Source organism: Etheostoma cragini, unplaced genomic scaffold, assembly GCF_013103735.1.
Source record: "Etheostoma cragini isolate CJK2018 unplaced genomic scaffold, CSU_Ecrag_1.0 ScbMSFa_589, whole genome shotgun sequence".
NCBI lineage: Eukaryota > Metazoa > Chordata > Actinopteri > Perciformes > Percidae > Etheostoma > Etheostoma cragini.
In genome coordinates, this window is record NW_023269193.1 from 1,192 (window position 1) to 1,797 (window position 606).

Genomic DNA, 606 nt, shown 5'->3' on the forward strand with positions numbered 1-606 from the left:
TTGGCCCAGAGCTGCTCTCAGCTGCTCTGTGATTGGCCCAGAGCTGCTCTCAGCTGCTCTGTGATTGGCCCAGAGCTGTGTGGGATGAGGCTGGAAGGGAAACAGCTACTGCGATGGCAGTTAACACGACGAAAGGAAAAAGATTACAACTCTGGAGGAATGAAATCACGTTTCCTGGGTGGAAAGAGACGAGATTTTGTGAGATTTAGCATAATTTAGCGTAACTTCCCTCCGCAGCTGTATCCCTTCCAGCCACCAGCGTCTGTGATGTAATAATATAGTGACGTTCCTCTGGACCAATGGCAGGCCGGGTGGTGATCATGTGTCTGTTTGGTCCAATCACAGACGGCAACGAGAAACGCACAGACTGAGATCGAGATCCTGCAGAGAGTCGACCACGTGAGTCTGACACCACAGAAGAAGAGACAGGATTACACTATTAATAAGCAATACGATTAGTAATCTGGTCTCCTTGTCCCCTGCAGCCTTGTCTCATAAAAACGGAGGACTTCTATCAGACGGAGGACAGTTTTTACATCGTGTTGGAGCTGTGAGTTTAAGTTAAAGCTGCTGTCATTTCATCACCAACCCACCAGACTCCATGTA

General features: G+C 48.5%; 1 protein-coding gene across 1 annotated transcript in view; it reads left to right on the plus strand.

Moving 5' to 3' along the window:
* LOC117941347 (serine/threonine-protein kinase Chk2-like) overlaps positions 1–550 on the plus strand; it is a gene marked incomplete at its 3' end in the record, with an annotated part of 1,273 nt that extends 723 nt beyond the window's left edge. Inside the window, exons 3-4 of the mRNA XM_034866394.1 lie at positions 346–399; positions 486–550. Coding sequence (XP_034722285.1) covers positions 346–399; positions 486–550 — 119 coding nt within the window. The remainder of the gene's footprint in view (positions 1–345; positions 400–485) is intronic.
* Positions 551–606: the final 56 nt, after the last annotated feature.